The 21,135-nt window shown below is 33.9% G+C and overlaps 1 protein-coding gene across 1 annotated transcript; it reads right to left on the reverse strand.

Moving 5' to 3' along the window:
* Positions 1-531: 531 nt before the first annotated feature.
* LOC123565335 (uncharacterized) lies at positions 532-20,400 on the reverse strand. Its single transcript, XM_053549987.1, has 4 exons — positions 20,179-20,400; positions 10,189-10,422; positions 5,349-5,495; positions 532-3,433 (listed from the first exon to the last, which is right to left on the reverse strand). The coding sequence occupies exons 2-4, from the start codon at positions 10,412-10,414 to the stop codon at positions 2,970-2,972; spliced, it is 837 nt and encodes a 278-aa protein (XP_053405962.1). The 5' UTR covers positions 10,415-10,422; positions 20,179-20,400; the 3' UTR covers positions 532-2,969.
* Positions 20,401-21,135: the final 735 nt, after the last annotated feature.

A 21,135-nucleotide genomic window follows, 5' to 3' on the forward strand; every position in this document is an offset into this window, starting at 1 on the left:
GACGCAGTAGTCAAGTAGCGGCAATTTCTGACATCGAAACTAGGGATTCGAACCTCCATATCGTGCAACTATTAATTAATAACTTTGGGATAAGATTATTTCTGTATGTGGGTGCTTTACACCTCAGTCCTAGCACGCTTAATTCACTATCCCCCTACTGAAATTCCTACTGGAATTACTAACAGTCTTCTGTAGGATACGCCCATGTGCGTTTCAGGTGACGACTATAGATAAATCTAAATGCAAACAGTCGAAGATGAAAGAGGATTTCAAGAGATCAGAACCGGGCAAAACTGTTTCCGAGAGGCTTCGGTGGCGCCTAGCCATATGCTAGAGGTGCGGGGATCCACATAATCCTCCTTCTGAATCAACGACGGGTATAACACACGGGTTCTACCATTTGTCGTTTGATATTATATGTGCATTTTGTACGTGAGCACTGCATTTTCATTCCTGCCCCAAGTCATACGTTGAAGATATTTGAAGACCTGTTAAAAAGGTTTCCAGGCGCCTACATAGACATGATGCAGATCAATTGACACATTTATTTCTTACACATAAAATAATTAATTACAGAAACGTCGACGTTCTCGACATTAGCAAACAGATGAAATACAGAAAAACATGAAACCATATAGCTAAATGAACTTAGAGGATTCATCAAGAGTAGGTGGCTACTAATGTACGCTCGTAGATGCAGAAATTTAGAAGAAATATAACTACACAGTCAACGAAATGCAATTCATTTTCACACAGGCGAGGATAAAGAACGTTACATCATCATCATCATCATCATCACTGCTGATGTTCACTGGCGAAGCGCGCAGCTTCTACCGTCATACCTTCACGAAACGCGAATGTACAATAGAGGAGTTTGATGGTATAATCTTTTCACTTCGTGTTTCGTATGTCCCTTTATAAATGCGAAGCAAGACTGAGCTGCGGCGTAGCTATGCTGGTGAAGCTCTCAACTTCGCCATCATATCTTTGCCATCGTCCTTCCGCGCTTCTCGTTTCTATAGGAAAACGCAAAGCACGAAGTCCGATTGTTCACAACTTCGCGGTTTGTTTTTTTCGTACTCATCCGTTCGCGCTTAACATTTATAGGGGATCACTCGAAGCGTAGTGGTTATAGGCGCTAGCGATGACGCACTGATAAAAACTTCGCGCTTCGCCATCATACCTCCGCGCTTGGCGTTATACATGGAGCATGTGCTGGCCCTAACGCAACACTGTACAATACCGTAATAAACGTTTCAACCTAGGCTTGTTGTGTTGCCTTTCCTTTACTCACCAGAAAGACTACTAGTATACTTTCCGTCTTCTTGTCTTGTGCGATATAATTTGTGCAAAATGACGGACTGCTCGAGTTATCGATATTTATTGAAAGCGTATGAAAATTGTATAATTAAAACACTTTTACCATTCAATATCTACCAGTCTCCGAAAGACTGGATACACAACAACGTTGGTAGAAATAATTTATTATGTTATAACTTTAACAAACGTCTTAACAAGTTATATCGCTCCTGTCTACGTTTTACATTGATTTGGCGACCAATACGTCACTATTATCAAATAGAAATTGGAAATGATTACAAGAAATAAGGTCATGCGTCTTTTTCTATTTAAAGCCAACAATTCAGTCTATAGATATACATTTGCTAAATTATCAATAACACTGACAACAAATACAAACGCTTCAGTTTAAATGGAGCTGACATGTTCTTATTCATTACAGAAATATAAATATAATTATACTGAAATATTGTTGAAAAACGGCGTTAAACACAAAACAAACAAAACAAACAAAAACATTATGTAAAAATTAAAACAAATGTAGGTCAAGTTTGTTTTAAAACATTTATGCTGTATTATGTTTAACCCTTAGCGCATGACAAAACAAGAAAATCAAATACATTTCAATAGTCAGAAAAGTAAACATAAGGACGCTATATATTCAACTTACAATAACTTTGTTTACCAAGTACCTATACTGCCGAAATGCTTCTTAATTGTCTGAAATTGTAAGAGCCGCATTTTTGAACATTTTCACACTAGGTTAACAATCATAGATTGCAAAGATTATTTACTCTGGGGACATTGTTGAATATGGCCCTTGATCTTTTGCCTTGCAATGTCTGAGGTTTTTCTAAGATACCAATAGTCGATGTCCATCATTGGTTTTCAAGTTTATTTTGAAATAATACCTGTACTATGAGATTATTTCTGTGGTGGCTCTTTTCTGTGAATATAATTAACTGACCATCGAAATATCAGTGTCTAATAAAGGGCGTACACATGTACATGTTATGTGGTTTTATCCAAACAACTTCTTTTATGTAATCATAAAATTGTGTCAGGTGATGCTTCAAGTTGTAGGGATATTCTAAGCTATGATGATAACAAATGTCACATGATTAACGTGTGTCTATTTAGCAGAATAAAGTGGAGAGATTTTTCTGTCATTTTTCATGTAAATGATAGTCGTTCTAAACAAAATAAAAGATCTTTTCTAAAGTATCTAACAAGCACAAAATATGTGAAACGGGCATAAAAATCTGTATGAAACTTTATGCAAACCACATGAATAGAACAGACAGGTAGAAAGCCGCCAGAATGTGTTCATGAGTAATACATTGGTAATACAATGTGTATATTGTAAATAAAAGTATATGTAATGACTGTAGCAGTATACAAATTATAACCGACTCCTTGCAGTCTTTCTCTTTACTGAGGAAAATGAAAACGTAAACCATAGCTTTAAATATTCAGTCAGACATATAGTGACGTAAGCATTATATAATTCAATATAAACAATACTAATATGCATTTTCAAAGAATGGAAGACAAAATGACTGGACAACTTACAAAAGACATGAATAACAGGTTGAAAATTACAAACAGAATTTCACCCCAATTGAAAAGGGAGATAGAAATGAATAAATAAATAACAATATTGTACATAGTTAGTATCGTCTATGTTTTCTACCATCTCTTCCGAGATATACGTCTGGTGTTTGGACATCTGTACGAATTGATGTTGATTTGTAGTCGGGCGTTCCTGATGTTCTATAGGATGGCGGAGGGCTTCGTATATACACATCTCTGTTAGGATTATAATAGTGTCGTATTTTCTCCTGTGGTGTCACTGGTGTAGCTGGAGTGAATCTTCTGTTGTAGGAATAATCATGGTTCCGAACTTCGTCGTATTTCGACGGTCTGTAAACGGCTGTGGGTCTGATTTCCGGTTTAACTTTCAGTGCCTCGCGACCGCGGCGTTGCTGGTAATTTCTTATATCCGGTATCATTAAAACTCCCGCCAAAAACATCAGGACGAAAGCAAGAACACAGAGTCCAAAGGAATACCCAAGATAATGGTTTGAGGGAACCTGGGCGAGCCAAACTATCATTGCTATTACACCGAATGTAACTGAAAATACAGAATAAAATGAATACAGGTCAGTCAAATAAGCAACGGCTTCTGTGAAACTGCATGGCTTACATTCGTATTGTAAAATACCCATAGCGACCTACTTCGTGGTACTATTCTAGTACTATATTAACAATTTACCACGTGAGTTTTTTCTGTGTTGAGACTACGAGTTGTTACTTTTTTAACGTCAATTTAGCAAAATAGCATTTTCAATAATTTACGAACATTTCCAGGCAAACATTTATGGATAATGTTTTGGAAATACCAAACAAATGCTTGTTCATTATACTTTATTCATATACATTGAAATATCAAAATATCCCTACTCCAAAAAGAGCCTGTAAATGTTCCATTCACTGACACCGAAAAGTAAGTAGAAAGATAAAGAAACAGCGATCAAATCGGATTGTTCTATTTCTATCAATTGTCATAAAATCTTTGCGATTGTTCCAAGAAAAATGATAAAGACTATTTATCTAAAGAAGATAACTGATATTCAAGTGCATTCTGCTACAGTAGTTTCCCTCTGCCCATCAATTAAACGCTAGGTCATTGTATGAAAAAAGGTAATGTTGTTATGATGAAAAGAAAAATCAGCAGTCACGTTAAATTTGCAAGTTACCAGTATGTATATATAACAGTTACAGAATTATAACCTAGAATAGATTGTTTTAGAATAAGAACATTAATGTGTTACAACTAGACGATATTCAGATAAAAAGCTGGTCTGCACCCACAGACCTGTAGTCCCCACAATAATTCAAAGGCCCAGTGTATTCCTTCTATTTGGACTGTCTTTCTTATCAAATTGTTTTGTGTTGTCTATGCATTTTGCATGAATGTCAGTCATTGATAAATGCACTACCATAGGGCTTGGTATTAAGGACGCGGCAATTCCTGTTGTTTTCAAAACCACTTAAGTTCGATTTATATACAGTAACACCGCAATTCATTATTTGGTTTAGGCTGTTAAACGCATATTACACATAATGAATTTTGACCTCTTAATCGTATTTACGCAAATACTACGTCAATTTTTACAGACTTTATTTTTCAAATGTATGTGGAAAACAGCGGTAGATTTACTGAAGTTTATCATATTTGTAAAATACTTTCATGTTTGTATTGCTTTGGAATTGATTTTAACATTTTAGGAGAGGATCACGTTTCCTACATCTACTTCGCATAAAAGTTCCATTCAAAACTGATGAAACGTAAACGATTACTTCTTATGCAGGAGTGTTCTATAACCCAACAAGAGACGTTAGAGTCTTGTCTATGAAGTTGATTAACCGTTGTTAACCTAGTGTAATTGTACACGACACTACTCATGTCAGTTTTATTATTGTGCTGGTTTAGTATCGATGGAAAATAGCCATGACAGGCGTATTCCTATAAATGCGTCTTATGTTTAAAGCATCTTTCGACTTGAATATACGAAAATACACCCAGCACCCTCAAACAAAAATAAATTAAAAAAAAGGTTAAAATTTAGGACACGTTCACTTTGGACTTTTTCATTATCCATATTCTTTGTCGTCCAAGTAAAGATATCAGTTCCAAAGCGTTGTGTGAATTCTTTTCGCTGCTTGAAACAATATGTCTGTCTGGTATCAACCAACCATTATTTATTAGTAGAACTTCAAAACTATTAAAAATCTATCAAGATTTTTCTGGGGTATAATTGGAAGCGCCTGGAAGCTCAGTGTTCGCCTCTGTTGAATTAACTAGTATACTTATTTTAAATGGTGATATAAAATAATTAGCAGATCAAATATGGTTGCACTCTTCCTCTGCACCTCTATGGTCCAAATATGTCGGCTGACGCCGATACTTCCGTGTTTCAATGGAAATCCGAAATGTGTTCGGCTTTTATTCATATTAGGAATTTGTGTTGATAATTATACATTACCCGCCAGAAAAGACACGACTGCAACGCATACTGCAATAGACATTTCACGGAATCTCTCCGTTGCCACATAGAGAGCAGCCACCACCATTGCGATTGACACCAATATCAAAATTGTACACTCAAATCCTCTCACCACGTTGAAAGAGGCTGAAATATAGATCATTTTTTTTAAAAATCATGCTTTTCAGATTTTTTAACTGAAATATAGCCAGACGTATTACATCACTGGCAACTGCGCAGAAATATTTAAATTTGAAATACAATAATAAGGTTGTGAACCGATATAAAATATAATCAATTTTAATAACCCATTTCTCAAAGAAACACAGCTTCGATGAGGTGTTATGCATATTGAAAAAAGAAATTGTGTGCCGGTCAATCTTTTATTCGTTACATAATAGACAAATACCGCATATTTTGTCTTCTTTGACGTAAGTTGTTTTTTTTTCTGTCATCTTTAATAATATTTTATTTCTACTCTTATGATAATCATAAAGTAACATATTTCACATATAAAATGAAATTTAATCGTATTCGTAATTCATTTTCTACATTTGGACACGAAAGAACATTATATAAATACCATATGGCAGCGTGTGTGACATTGATATTGTCAACCCGAGGGCAGAATGTCACCCGAGGCGAAAGCCGAGTGGTGACATTCTGTTCCGAGGGTTGACAATATCAATGTCACACGCGCTGCCATATGGTATTTATTTTATTATACCGAACAAAACTAAACACAAAAAAAAATAAATATGTTTTTGATTCATTTAATTCAGTAGTTTCACCTTTAGCGCGGTAATCAGTTGTGTACACATTGAACAGCGACGTCATTATCATTACAATATGATATTCTGTACAAGGGAGGCAATCATATGGCTAAAAAACTGAAGTAGTTATTTGCCCTTATATGACATTCAAAATATCAGCGCGGTCACATGACCTGACAGTCACTTTCGCTTGGTCACGTGTTAAAAAGATTAAAAATGTTTCTGACAGTCAAAATATCTCCTTTTCGGGTAATGGGATTTTACCATTGTAGACAAAAGTGAGGTATAATAATACTCAGTATCGATTGGTCAAAATAATTCAATATCTACATGTAGATGAATATTATTTCTTGCAAAAACATTTAATTAAACAGGTAATTAAGTCTCTTAAGATATCATTTATTGGAGAATAGCGACTATGTATAAAAGTAGCATGTTTGTGTAAATTTAAACACAAGGAATAATATCTGTCCCGCGGAATATTTTAAGGATTGCATAGACCGAGTAACTTATTACAATCAGTGTTGTTTAGATTGACTAAATCACACCTCTAATTATGTCTTCTTGTGACGTTCTAGGCAAAGTATGACAGTACTATTTCTTGGATAAATTAGATAAAGTCAGGTTCCGTACATACAAAAGATATAGAAATGATGAGGAGTTAATGTAATGGGTAAATGAGATGCGATACGCAATAGGTGATCATTGGGAATTATACGTAGTGGAGAGTCAAATAAACTAATATAGATAAGAACTGATACTAAAACAACGCCAGTGTATTCTATAAATAATTCCGATCGAGAGGATGAACAGTCTTTATTCGTGTCAGACTCGAATTGCACTCTCACTTAATCGCTCACCCATTCACTCACACGCTCACTCTCTTTTCCTTAACTCACACTAATCATATTGTTTTATCTCCATGAGCTACTCAAATTTTGTGCAATGATGTCTCTTTTCTTTCCCAGAATATATAACAGAATTTTTTAATTTTTTTTCAAAGGATATCTAGTCTGTAGCCAGACCACCCAAAGAAATGTAAGACGTATGCAAAGCAATCCTGGTGTGAACAAAATTGTCTTAGAATTTCCAGTATACTTGCTGCAAATATAGAAGCAGGGATATTTTGACTGCATTAAATAAAATACAAATATTTTCCCTACCAAATTTGGCGATGTTGCGTCAATAATCATCATGTAAAATAAATGATGAAAAATGGAACCGAAGCCAATATATCTTTTTCGTATATATATAAAAATTCCTCCCAAAATTACGCCAAGGAATCATAATTAATACAAGTATTGTTAATTTGTAAACCAGTTATTAATATCTGTTAATTTTTACAAAGAAGTAATATATTAAAATGGATCCTTTTGTATTCATCAATTCAATTACTTTTATGATTTATAATGTGCTATTTAAAATATAAGCTATAGCAAATTTAAACCCAGTGAACTGGGAAATTAAGTTCAAATCTGATAAAAAAAAATGTACTTTGATAGGGGCGTTCTTTTTTCAATACATGCATGCATCTTATGGGATCTTTGTTATCAATCTAACATTGTAGGTTTTGCCATTTCGCAACAAGCAAATACAGCAATGTATACACGATATTACATTTCAGAAGTAAGATATACAAATGTCTTTTCTATATTTGTTTAAAATGAATCGATTCGTAAAATGTGCATATAAGCCTCGGGTTCTTAACTTAGTTAAAGTACAAACTAAGAAGAAATTGTGCGAATTCATCTTCCTTCTCCTCTTGATTTTAATTGCTTATTTCTGCTATCTTGTTCTGACGTGTTGGAAGGATCTTCATCTGGCAATTTGTTTTATCAGCATTGGTGTCATTATTGTAATTGAACTTGCCAATACTTTATTCACATGTTGGGCCAAATATGCAAAGTTTCAGATTTTATCTAAAACTTGATTTAATTTATAGATGCGTACAGCTAAATTTGTTCAATTTGCTGAATTTGCAATAGAAAACCGTAATTGTTATATTAAGATAAAAAAAAAAAGATTGCATAACCATGTATACATTATGGTCGAGGTATAGTATGAGGGGTTACACAGAGTTCATTAATCGAGTTGTTTGACTGAGAATAATATCTGTTGTGGAAACCCCGAATGTTATACCGAGGCCATGATGTATATAGTTTTATTATGATTTTGTACGAATTTCTATTCTTTAACTGTTTTATCACAGGAGAAGTTTGTAAATCAAAAAAAAGGAGGATTGGCCATAAGTAATTCATTTCATTTTTACAATTTCTATTTCCTCTTTGAATCCCAGCCAGATTTTTTTTACAAATTATCAAGATTATTTAACTGAAAGCCTAACTATGTATATTTCAAGGGAACGGGAGGTCAAACCTAAGAAAACAATTTTTGCGTCAGTTTCATCCTTAAAAGGTTTATTTTCTACCTATTTTTTGTGAATAAATATCATCAGCGCAAAATGAAAGCTTTCACGCATTACTAGGCATGCCCTTTTGCTCGAGACCATCTTCAAACATACCACTGTTGACGTTACAGACCACTAGTTTTATTAAGAAATTTAAAAAGTTCAGTTTATGTTAACCTATGAATTAGGAAAACGAGCGCATAAGGACCGGTCACCAAGCTTACAAGTTTATTTCATTTTCATCCAGAAGGTCTTAGACCCATGTGGCTTAAACAACAGTATAGACAAATATGGTGACAAATCTTTGAATGACATCATCTTAAAACAAGTACATATCTAATGTCTACATAATTTCAAGTCAATTACAACATAAAAAGTTACATTTATTGTACCATACAATTGAAACTGTACATGCGTGTATAGAATTAAATGCTTATTATTTAAATAATTAATTGCTCTTTATACATTTTGTATTCTATCTTAAAATCTTTATTTTCTTTTGTGATGTTATTTTAGACGTAATAGCAGTAAGCCCCATTCTGTCACCTTTTGACAATCTGAGCATGTTCTTCAGATTCTAACCTGTGCTACAGACCATCAGTGACCAGAGACCACCTTGTTCTATAGACCAATATTTTTTTGTTCATAGAACCAGGAACTATAATTGGAAGGTGAGATACAATTGTTGTACGTGGCGGGTGTTTTTGGCTGTTCTATGGAAAGCAAACCACTCATTTATGTAGCAAGCAACTGTAAAATGTAACTAACATAAGGATTAAGATCTACTCATAGACCTAATACCTAATGCATTTATTCTTTATTTATTCTATTTATTTCTTTTTTTTATTATTTATTTATTTTTTTATTAATTATTTATTTATTTTTTTTATTAATTATTTATTTTTTTAAATTATTTATTTATTTATTTATTTTTTTATTTTTTTTTTTTTTGCTTTTAGACTTTTATACGGGTAGCAATCATATTCCTGTAAAATTTCAAGTATCAGAAGCGCATTCATGGGTTCGCAAAAAGTCCAAATATGTTTTTAATCCGTGGAAGATCAAAACTGATCCGGCTATTTTCACTATTGGAAGGCGAATTAAAATTGTACTAAAATTGTACAGGTGCGGATCTTTCTGGTTGTTCTGTTTAAATAATGAAAAAAAAATCGATATCCTGAAATGCATTTCGATTTTCTAATTATCTTTGAAAGCAAATCACTTATTGTTGTACAGTCCATACAATAAACAAACGTGTTTGTAAACATGAAAGGATCCATACAGTAGGGGAAGAAGCATTTTATAGAAATATTTTGATAGAAAATACAATACATATCGTATACCTGACCAACCTATAACCCGGATCAGTCTATTATATAAGTACAACAACACGGCTGACCCATTTAAATAAGCTGTAGCAAGCTACTGTAAAAATATGAATATAAGGATTGAATGCTAAATGTGTGCGCTTATTTGGGACTTGTAAACTGCCTTGGAAATTACCTGATTAAAATATTTGCAAGAAGCCTCAATGTGATTTATACCGTTATAAACTCATTCTGTTCTTAAATAATCTACATGCAATCACTGGTATTAAATACCATGCATAAGAATTTTCATTATCTCTATCTATGTTCGATTAAAATATAGAAATACTGACCGTTGATATAGGAATCTGGAATAGAAACTTTATCACAAGCTGAGTCATGGCCTCCTGAGCAGTTCTGTGCATTCCAAAGTCCAATATCGTACACAACATTTTCTTGTATAGTTTCTGTTTGTTGCCAGTAATCTGTTGCAAAGCCAGCAATTTGCAGAGCAAAGGCGATAACTATCAACACAAGCGCTATCTTTGCCCATACTGTAGCTGTTCCAAATAAATTCATGTTGTTCCCTGAAATTAATGCGAACATTTTGCTCTATTTTACTTATATTATCAAATATATCATAGAATTTATCGAAAAGCTATCAATCGTTTCAATAACCAATTTGTCCCAATATTAATTTTTCTATTGTAGAATAAATCAGCATTATCTACACAAAACGTATAACTGAATGTTTTTGGAAAACGTTCAGGTGTACTATAATTAGACGTTCATGAAATCATAATGGCAGAAAACGGGATGAATGTTCTTGATGTTGAAGAGATCATGGAATCCGCTATGTGTTGTATATAACGTTCCATTCTTATGTTGTATCTTACAAGTTAGGAGTGTGTCTTTTTGAAATAATTTCCAGTCATATAAACGACGATGCCTACTTACTAAAGTAAACACAATGCCCAGCTTTATAGCACTGCCTAATTGGAATATCACGCCGTAGACATGTGACATGATACCACATACAGTCGCAGGGTCCCGTTCATACTGAGCGCCACGCGAGGAGGCTACTTATACTATTTTTCAGCCCCCATCCCCCTCCCCCAGTCGGCTGAGAAGTGACCTATACTCATCAAAGATGCTCCCTACTATTTAGGCAATTTGGCAAAGGAATATTGTTTCTCAAAATTTAGATCCTGAAACGCACCAAAGGCCACCATTTCATGCCTTTATTTTATAATTTTCCAGGGTTAGAGCCGCTTGATCCCCCATCAAGAGGGGAGTAAACCCTCCATTACCTCAAAGTTTAGACTTAAAATGCATGTCTGTATTTCAAAAATTTCCAAGGGGAGAGCCCCCTGAACCCCCTAATATGTGGGGAACTACACCCACCATTAAGTGTGCCAGAGGACAACATTTTATACCTGTATTTCAACAAAATTTTCAGGGGAAGACCTTCCTAACGTGGACAAAGGCACCCCCTAAAATACCTCGCTATGCGCCTCGGCGGTGACATCTTCGTTCTAGACTGGTGCCCCCCCCCCCCCCCCTCCCACACACAGAGTCCGGGCCTGTTTTTCACTACTATTTAGAATACCAAGGCTTATCTTGTTTAGTCACATACGTTCATATATTACTATATAAAATATGTGCATATTTGTATACATTGTATCTGAAATTTACATGCTTACTTATATTAGAAAGTATAATTTGCTTTAAATTATGTATCGTGACATATTCTGTTTAGGCACATTTAGGCTATATCTTACTTTTCCTCATCATGTAAATTGTTAATGAAAATTTATAGTGATTATCAATTTCTGTAATTTTAATATACTTTATATGATTGTACTACCATAGAACAAAATATACTATGCATCGTTTATATAAAATGTGAACTCACGGGTCTATGACCTTTTGTTCAATCTATCTATCTATCTATACATGTATATACAATGAAACACCAGAAACGCAATAATTTTAAAAATGTTCTAAACATTACCGCCTATACACAAACATTTATTGCATCAAGAGACAGAAATGTAAGATTATTGCTATTTAATTCAAAATGTGAGATAATGTTCTATTTTCTTATTTAAAAACCTGCGAGGAAGTGGTTGCACCCATATATTTAACTTAGGAACTCTACTTTCAGTGATTTGACAAACATTGCTGTAGTAAAAACAAAAGCCATGGACACGGTCATTCCCACGCCAAAGCAAATGTTTGTTTTTTTTTTTTTTTTTTTTTTTTTTTTTTTTTTTTTTTTTTTTTTTTTGCTTGTTTGTTTGTAAAAGAGACCGAGAAGACAAATTATGCATATAAAAAGGTTATCAAAACCTACTGAGTTCAACATGGTTTTATACATACTGTTACATAATTGTTAAAGGCTGCATTTTAATGGCATTGCTTTAAGGGATATTTACGAAAGTATGAGCGACTCCGAGACACTTGTATATCTTGTGAACAATTGTCCAAGAAGATTAGCTAAGTTCTTAGTTCCTAAAAACATAGATATTGTCTGTTTCATTGATTAAAACACGATCAATTCACTAATTGTAGATTGCGTCAAACTGTTGTTGTTTATTATATTGATAATTTTGTTCACCCTGCATCTGTATATATAAACGTCAAACGTTTTTGTATAGATCTTACTACGATCAGAGTTTCTTCTCGCAAATTGCATAATGAAACTGGCAGATGGACTAAGCCAAACAGTGCACCTCTAAATGAAAGAAAATGCTTTTCTTGTGATGTTTTAGAAGATGAATATCATTTGTACTGGAATGTAAAGTACATAATGTTCTAAGGAAACGTTTTATTCCCATGTATTACTGGAAAAGACCAAATATGCCAAAATTTATTGAATTGTTAAATTCTGAAAATGTTTGCATAATACGAAAGTTAGAGAATTTTGTGAACAGAGCTTTTGCTTTACTAAAAGAAAGGTTATACCCAATTTCTGTTAATGAAAATAATGATAATGGTTCTTCTGTTACAGATGTATGCATTTCGTTCTGTAGTTTGTATAGATAAATAAATGATTTAATTAATTCAGCAAATGAACATATGTTCTATATACGCCTGAACACGGCATACTATACACTTTTAACTAATGTTCTAACCATTCAGTAAATGAACATATGTTCTATATACACCTGAACACGGTATACTATACACTTTTAACTAATGTTCTATATACGCCTGAACACGGTATACTATACACTTTTAACTAATGTTCTATATACGCCTGAACACGGTATACTATACACTTTTAACTAATGTTCTATATACGCCTGAACACGATATACTATACACTTTTAACTAATGTTCTATATACGCCTGAACACGGTATACTATACACTTTTAACTAATGTTCTAACCTCTCATTTATAGTCATTTTAATTTGTATTTTCTTAAGGCAAGCTGCCATTAGAATCATAGTTTCTTTTGTGCGTTGTGTTAGCTATAATTTACATTTTAATTGATATGTTGATCTTGTGTTTCGTTTCGACAAGATCAACATTCAAGTTGCGCTAAGCACTGATTTATGTCACTTAATAATAAATGAAATCATTATTGCTGTATAATCATGTGTAAATGATATGCAATTTATTATATACCTTCTCCGACTAACTATACCATTGTATGCATTTGTTAAACACTGTCCTCTCATGTATTATGTTTTGTTTGTCCTCATGGGCCATTAGGCCTTATGGGATTTTGGAAAATGAAACTTATCAGACTCATCAAACTTGTATATGTTAAAATAAGAGATGACTTATAGGCCCACAGGGCCGGATGCAAATATTTTGTTATATGAAAATTGTGTTATTTATTTGTAAATTGCGCATGTCATATTAATAAATATTTACTTACTTACTGCAGTTTATTAACTGTTCTTTACTTGTAAAGTTTAAATAAATCCATTCAAAAAATTAAAGAAATTTACTAAATGGAGATAAGACAAATTGCGGTTTATACTCTACGTGGCATTGCTATGCTTCATTGTGTCTGAAAGGGCGGATGGACCGTTATTAAACTTAAACACTGACAGATAAACCAAAAACTCAAGAAGTAGAGTTACGGTTCGTGTATTGTGATAGGTTATAGTAAAATTCCTTCAGTAGTTTTTAAGTTATGCTCCGGCCAAAGTTTTAAAAATAAAATAAAGGGACATCTTCAAAAGATGAGCATAGTAGAGAAATGGTTCTTATAATATGGCATTTGCTTACAAGCAATGCCCTTCATCTTTGTATGCAGTTTCAAGAAGGTCGCATGAGAGAGTATAGATCATATCATCGATAACAGAAATATACTAAACAAGAGCTTCGCCTAGCGGGGCAATATACGCCCGAAAGGTTTTTTTAAAGAAGAAGGGAAGTAAAATTTAAAGAAGACACATAAGAGTTTTTGGCGGGGCATGTAAGGGAATGGGAGGAGAGGGAGAGGAGGATTTGTGTGTGCGGTACTGGTGACAGGAGACAGTTTACCAAACAGCAAGAAACTAAATAGAACAAAATACAGGGTGCGGGAGTGTTTGGAGTTTGGATGTGACAGAATACTAAAGGGCAAGAAGCTAAATGAAAAGAAAAGGCAAAAACGAGGAAAAATAATTGGTGGAGTGCGGGGTTGGTGGGACAGCGAGCGGGGTGTAAATGAAAATAAAGATGTTATTTTTTGTAGGCCATCGGATGTATATGTTCTGGATATGAAATATGATGGGGACATTTGACCTTGATCTTTGACCGTCCACCCTAGTTTCAACACTGCATATCGTCTCATCACCACATACCTACACCCCAAGTTTGAAGTCGATACCTTGAATGGTTAATAAGTTTTTTCCCGGACATGAAATTAAACTAAATAAATTTCATCTTTGAGCTCAATTTGTGACCTTGACCTTTGATCTTCAGAGCCGGTTTAAGTGCTCTGTACATTGTCTTATCGCAACCTACGAACATGCCAAGTTTGAAGTCAATACCTTGCATGGTTATTTAGCTATGCTCCGGACACGAAATATGATGGTCAGTTTTGACCTTTTAGCGCAGTTTTTGACCTTTTTGACCTTGACATTTGACCTACAGAGCCGTTACAAGTGATCCGCGCATCATCTCATCGTCATCTTCATATAAGTTTAAAGTCAATACCTTTAGTGTTTACAAAATTATGCTCTGGACATTAATTATGACGGACTGACAGACGGACGGACGGACGAACGGACGGACGCACGCAACGTCACATATTTACGTCCGTTTTTGTTGGGTTTTTTTTCAAAACCGGCGTATTAATAAAATGCGCCGCAGCTGGCCGCAGATTGGTCGCAAAATAGCAATTTACCCAGAATTCTTTCGGACAAATATTTTAAGCAGATAGAATAAATATTTACGTTTTACTCAAAATTATTATTGTTGCATCGAACAAAACTTTTTGGGATTGAACAAAAATATTAAATTTTTGATAATTATTTTGTGATATACAGTTTTTTTTTATTTGCAATAAATATTTTGTAGGATTGAATAAATAATTTGAATGTGAATACATATTTCAGTTTTACAATAAATATTTTATGACATTGAACAAGTTTATAAAGATAGGCAATAAGTATAGAAGATATAATATTGCAACACATTACATGCTATAGTAGAGGTATGGTTCTTGTACAGTGTACTTCCTCTTATAGCGACTAACCCACACATCGTGGTGTCAGATTTTAAAAATTTAAACTTTTGCTATATTCACCTATATGCTGCATATTCGATGTATTTTTCATCAAATTCTGTTGAAAATCGTTGTTTTCTTAATAAATTTAAGATAAAAACATTCGTGTACAATTATAAGGGTTTACCGGTTTATATAAAAACGGAATTCCCGTCAACAAACATCAAGTGATTATCAATAGAGCGCAGACGTATAGGTATCGCACACTATTGTGACGTTTTTGAAATAAAAACAAACAAAACAATAACATAATATGAAGTCAATACTCTTTGTACGTTTACGCTGCAGTCAGTGATTTCCCGTTGGCCAGAGCGATTACTGTATTCGTATTATACTTTTTTCGGCGTGAGTTCGATTCCCTGACCCGTTAAATTTCGTCTTTATTTCTTTTTTCTTGAATACAATTCAATGAAGGTAAAACAAGTTAGTAAATCTAGTTCTAACAAGTTCACTAAAATTAAATGTTGCAGTTGACATGCAATTATGTCTAAATACACTCAACCTTTAATATGATCTACTGTTTTCAAGCTTTCCTGTGATATTTTTTAACCTGTATGAGTTAGTTTTATAAGTTTTATAACAATCTTACACTTCACTTTAATGAAAGAATTGCTCGGCCATAATTTTAGGATTGATTGATTTATAGATACTACCAATTTTATACGAAAATAAGAAACCAAACAATAAATTAGAAACCAGGGGAAAACAAACTTACACTAAGTATGTAATGCAAATCGAACTCCCGGCAAAAATGTTTAATAGAAATACCGTAATCGCTCGGCCAACGGGGAATCACTGACTAAATCATAAACGTAGTGCTTTGACTTAATTTTATGTTATTGTTTTGTTTTCACTTCTAAACGCCATAATATTGTGCGCCACCTATAGTTCGGTTTTGCGGCGAGCGATGTTTGTGTACTTTTAATATGGTGGCATATTTCTGCTTACCACATATCCACTTATTTAATATGCCGAAATTTTTCGTAAAAATGTCACTTATTCAGTTACTACTGCCATCCACACACCTTACGTTAACTAGGTATCTTGATTTTTGTCAGTTAGTCAGTTATGATAGGCAATATCCCGTAATCGTCCCCTTTCATTACGGAATAAATGAAAATACGTAAAGGAACATATCAATTATGCAAATTTATCATTCCAAATCCTATCTATCGGCACAAACCATTAGGGGTGGCGGTAGGGGATGAGGTGGATATACACTATTCATTCTGAAAAAAATGTGAAGCCAGACCTAGACTCGAACCCGGGGCCTAATGTGAAGCCAGACCGAGACTCGAACCCGGGGCCTCGGAATACTGTTCCGTTAATCTACGGACTGAGCTACCCGACCGCCTACACATTTCTCCCCGTTTCAATATTCAAGTTCTATACCGTGACAATTCCGTATTGGGGATGAATAGTCTAGCCGTATTTCCCCACCATTTTGAAATTCGTCCTAGAATTTCAGTGGGTACTGAATTAATCAAGCAATTACAGGCGTCGGAGACTAACCAGTGTAATGCCGTCAATGTCCAACGTTGGGCGCCGAATGTCACAGGATGAGAAAAATGTGCAGCCAGACCGAGACTCGAACCCGGGGGCCTCGGAATACCGTTCCAATGTTGCACCGACTGAGCTACCCGACCATTTACTCCCCGTTTCAATATTCAAGTTCTATACCGTGACAATTCCGTATATGGGACGAATAGTCTAACCGTTAATCGCCAATTTGGGTACGAATATTAACTAGATATCAAGAAAACTTTCACAATAACCACTTTTATCCTGTCACTTGCAGTATTTACGACCCAATATCAGGGTGTCGTATATCTTTCTTGATATACCGTCAGTTGACACGTGACCAGTGATATACGGTCACTTGATCATGTGACCTTATGATCGATATTGTTGTCATAAGAAATTTTGATTTGAAACAATCACCGTTGTGTTGGAAATGTCCGAACTAAGAAAATGAGTGGTCAAATAATGAAGTTATTGCGATTTTGTCGGTGATTACGTTATTATATAAGTGACGTCATAATGAATATGACGTCATTAAAACGGTTGTCGCACACTTGTGTTTTAAAATTAAATTGCTAAATATCGGAAAATGAAGTAATGACAAGATAAATAGAATAATAGGTTAGTGCCTAAGATGGAGAAAGTTTATCTGGCTCGGCTCCGGACGTTATCAGGTTCGCCTTCGGCTCACCCGATAACCTCCTCCACCTCACCAGATAAACTTTCTCATCTACGGCACTAACCTATTATTCTCTATATCTATGTGAATATGTGGATGGCAGAAATGGGCAGTTTTGTCCTGTTAACACAACTATCTGGATAACACGCAATTTTGCCACTTGCCAGATAATAACTGGATATGTGACATTTTTTGAGAAAACTGTCTACATAAATAAGTGGATATGTGGTTGGCAGAAATATGCCACCATATTTTAATAATGGAATGGTCCGTTATTTAGGTAGTGTTATTCGGTACGATACATTGGTTCTTACCTAAATAAGGCAAAGTAAATCATGCTGACTTCCCTAATCGGTAGACGGGTATATAAATTGACCCATCAAACTACATGTGCACTTTTGATTTGCTGCTCACTTGATGATAGCGTCTAAAATACTGTCGCGTCTCGTTCTGTATTTATCAATGTTTACAAAATAAAGCGTTATAACGGTTTATAAAAGTACATGAGAAAAACTGCTAAAAAAACTCAAATGCTCCCGTAATTCTGGAAACTATAAACTCGTCAACCATTAAGTTTCATGCAAACATATGAAACAGTGGCGGAATTGGCCTTTCGGCGATAAATTATTTTAAAAATACAATTCACAATGTGTGGGTTAGTCGCTTTAACGTTCGCCGTCATTGCCTGAAGTTGGTTTTGTTTTTCGTGACGTCACTACCGGAACCGACATTGTATTTCGCAGTAGAGCAGGCATCATTCAATTGAACAAAAAGATTAATAATATTAATCAGAAAAGAAATTCTTTAAGAATGCCGTCCATTTAATTGATGAATTGATAAAAGTATTTCATAAATAATTTTTGAATGGAAATGGAACAAAATTGTCATTACTGCTAGAGGCTAGGAGTAAACGGCGCCATGCCTATTGTGCCCGGCGTCATTTGGTTACGGCTGAGGTTACCCGGGTGAATAGTGTAAATTGTTGCTAAAAACCATTGAAAAGAAATGAAATTAAGACATGCAAAATCAGAAATATTTTTATATCACGATTTAAATTTTGCAATATCACTCTGGTACTACAATAACAAAACTGAAAAAAATGCCTAAGTATATCAAATTAGAATATTTTTTGAAAATTTGTTTCATTCCTAATTTTTGCAGACAAAGAACAAAAGAGGCTTACTGAGCAGACACAATAACTGTACATGATCGGGTGGGCAACAGATTATCAAACGGTAGTGGCGTAATTAACACTCCTAATACATATATTTGATCAAGGGCTGCACCTTCGAGCAAAGACTTTAGTCGTGCTTATAATACTCTTGAGACCCACCGTTACCGTTTAATAAGGATATAGTATAAACTTATTGAACGGTTTGCCGGTCATAGTCAAAACTATTGCCCAAGGTCCGAATGGCTGCTGACTGACAAGACATTCAATTTTTGTTTTGTAACATGACATCAGAAATTAGTTTTTACAACTTTGTTTTTAATTCAAAACACATTTCCCCAGTTAACATGTGTTGATTTTTTCCGGTCGTATAACACAAACTATGGATTGGCGATATGTATATTCATTAAATGATAACTGGTATTGGGCGGTTCGGACGTTGAAACTACAATCGAAATTAAATTAGCAGTGACATTGGTGGGACGGTGTTTGATCGGACTTCGGCGAACGACATAACAGCGTAAACTTGTATAATATAACTAAATATCACATCAATTAATGCAAATGTTCGAGTGTCATATGTACTATGAACCTAATCACGCTTTCAACTATTACACATTGTTCAGAGAGACTGCATTTGATGTTGAAATCTTTATATTTTATGTGCCATTTTGTTTTTGTTTTTCTGTATCTTTTTTCGCTACTTCGGTACAATACTACGCCTTGGGTTTGTAACGAGAGCGCACGAGGTTGTATCAAAGCACAAGTTCTGTGTAGTAGTATTATTTGAACATCATTTTCTATGCAGTAGTCTTTTTGATAAGAACGATTACATTTGAACTACTTTCTTGCACGTATTTATGCATGAAACTTATGTACATAAAAAGTACGAATAAAAGATTTTAAAGTTTTCGCTGAGGCGTAACTTTCCTTGAACATATAACATAACTCCACCGCAGTCGGGTATATGTTTAAATTGAATAGATTTTGCTTAATTCGCTTTCCAAGGCGAGTTTTAAATGATGTTATAATAAAAACTTATCACAGCGGTGACTTATTTTCAACATTCAGTTATAAATGCGAAAAAAAATCTTAAAATTACTGCACGTAAAAAAATTCGTAGATCAGACATTTCTCCATATGCACTAAGCATTAAATTTTAAAACCATTTTTGAGACGAAATTGTATTCACAACTTTAAATGTTTTAAATAATATTGAATTAAGAATAGCGAACTTACTTATGCGAGCAAACTATCCTGAAGATTTCATTTTTTTTTAAAGTTGATTTTATCCCAATATGTCCTTCATGCTGTATTTATTTAAATGCTTTACTCACAAATTAATAGATTGAAATGATGTATATATTTTAAACCGTCTACGTAGATAGATTATGTTAAATTATAAAGATCAATATATAATTATAGATGCGACATCAATAATCGAATAACCTAACGACAATATTTACGGGTCTTTTTTGTAAGCATCATTTTTAAAAGATTTCTCTATTCCTGTCAAACCAGCCATGTCATACCAAAAGAATTCAAAAAGATTATTGACTTTAGTATTCATCTACTTTTTAAAAGTTATGCTACCACATTGTGTCGTGTTTTTTTCTCTTTCTCTCTCCTTTTTGATATCACAGGATCCCCCATACTATGACATTGAATAGCCATCTTTTAAATCTCTTTTGGGAATGTAAATAAACCCAATTGATAAAGAAGTCTTTCACAATTTCAATGCAGTAATCATATTTATGTTTGAAATGAAAATAAGGCCATGTACGTTTCTTTTGCACCCAAAATAAAGATAAATAATGAAAACAACAATGGAAATGTACATACAAAGCCAAATGAATTGTATATTATCTGTAGACATTTAAACTTCAGTATATACCTTTTTATATAATACCACGTTTAACAAAGAAGCCACTGGCTTAAGTAAATAACCAACACTATCAATTACCATCAAATTTCCATTCGATAAGTTTAAAAGTGTACTGAAAAAATAAATCAAAGTCTGTTATAACGACAAGTTTCATTTAAGTTTCATATGTAATAATAAAAATTTATCTATCTATGCCAATTACATAATTAAGATACTGGTACTTTTGTACCATGATACCAAACCATTATACATGATAATTAAAGCAATTAAATGATAATATATAAATTATAACCATTGTAAACCAGACTATT

The sequence above is a fragment of the Mercenaria mercenaria genome, chromosome 8, assembly GCF_021730395.1.
Source record: "Mercenaria mercenaria strain notata chromosome 8, MADL_Memer_1, whole genome shotgun sequence".
Classification (NCBI taxonomy): domain Eukaryota; kingdom Metazoa; phylum Mollusca; class Bivalvia; order Venerida; family Veneridae; genus Mercenaria; species Mercenaria mercenaria.

What these genes read in the sequence shown, in the direction of transcription:
- LOC123565335 (XM_053549987.1), bottom strand. Translation starts at nt 10,414, where the DNA reads ATGAATTTATTTGGAACAGCTACAGTATGGGCAAAGATAGCGCTTGTG. An exon ending in TCCAGATTCCTATATCAACG is followed by an intron (nt 5,496 to 10,188) that starts GTCAGTATTTCT and finishes TCTATATTTCAG; the next exon opens with CCTCTTTCAACGTGGTGAGA. An exon ending in AGTCGTGTCTTTTCTGGCGG is followed by an intron (nt 3,434 to 5,348) that starts GTAATGTATAAT and finishes CTGTATTTTCAG; the next exon opens with TTACATTCGGTGTAATAGCA.